General features: G+C 41.4%; 1 protein-coding gene across 1 annotated transcript; it reads left to right on the top strand.

The window, feature by feature from the left end:
* On the top strand, nt 1-667 carry LOC114763011 (uncharacterized). The gene is made up of 2 exons (XM_028952609.1): nt 1-375; nt 469-667. Exons 1-2 carry the CDS (start codon nt 52-54, stop codon nt 631-633), a joined length of 489 nt encoding a protein of 162 aa, XP_028808442.1. The 5' UTR covers nt 1-51; the 3' UTR covers nt 634-667.
* The last annotated feature ends 225 nt before the right edge of the window (nt 668-892 follow it).

The raw sequence follows: 892 nt of genomic DNA on the forward strand, positions 1-892 counted from the left end.
CTGAATTTGTAAGCCTTACTTTATCACTAGATCAGAGTAGTGCCAGGGAAAATGGGCTCTGTGGAAAAAGCGGTAGATGCCTTCCTGTTCTCTGGCATGCTTGTAGTAGCAGTGGCATGTGTACTTATATACACTCAAGTCCTTCTCCCTCAAGCTCCCTTCCCTCATTTCCTTGTCCAACTCAAGAATTGGTACGTCGACCGGTATGATCACTATCTGTTGAGAGAACGGCCCCCTTTCTTCGTTGGACTCATCTGGTATGAGTTCCTCTTTGATGTGCCAATCATTGTCCTCAATCTTTACGCCATTTTGACTGCCAAACCCTGGTTCAAAACCACTTGCTTGATCTACGGTGTTGCTGTGTGTACTGCAATGGTATGATGAGTAGCACTTTTTCTGGTGTTCATGCAAGATCTGGTTTTTCTGTGTTCTCATTTTCTGATTGATTTTATAAACTGTGCGTTTCAGACTGCTGTACTACCAGAAATGTTGGCTGCAGGAGAGAAATCTTCTAAGTTGATGTCAATATACATCCCTCTCATAGGTTTAGGAGTGGTAGCAGCTCTGCGAGGTTTGCCATCTCATTCCATATTTGGCATGAGCCCTGAAGCGTCCACCAAAAAGCACGTTTGAAGTTGAAGTAATTGGTCTCTCTTCTATGGATTTGAAAAGGCCTGTAAGGTGAAAGCATTGTCACACCTGTCACCTGCCGTTAGCATGTTTTTGTGATTTTTTGTGTTTAATTGTATTACATAAAAAAACAAAAAAAATTGTCAGTGTTTGCTTTGTGCTGTTGCCTTGACTTGTTGTACGTAGGATTGATTGCTTGGAACTGTTTGATAAAGTGTTTCCCATCATTTTTTCAATTTTATCTTGCACCAAATGAGAAAGA

This window comes from Neltuma alba, unplaced genomic scaffold, assembly GCF_004799145.2.
Source record: "Neltuma alba isolate B1F8T4 unplaced genomic scaffold, ASM479914v2 tig00011249_pilon, whole genome shotgun sequence".
In the NCBI taxonomy this organism is placed as follows: Eukaryota; Viridiplantae; Streptophyta; class Magnoliopsida; order Fabales; family Fabaceae; genus Neltuma; species Neltuma alba.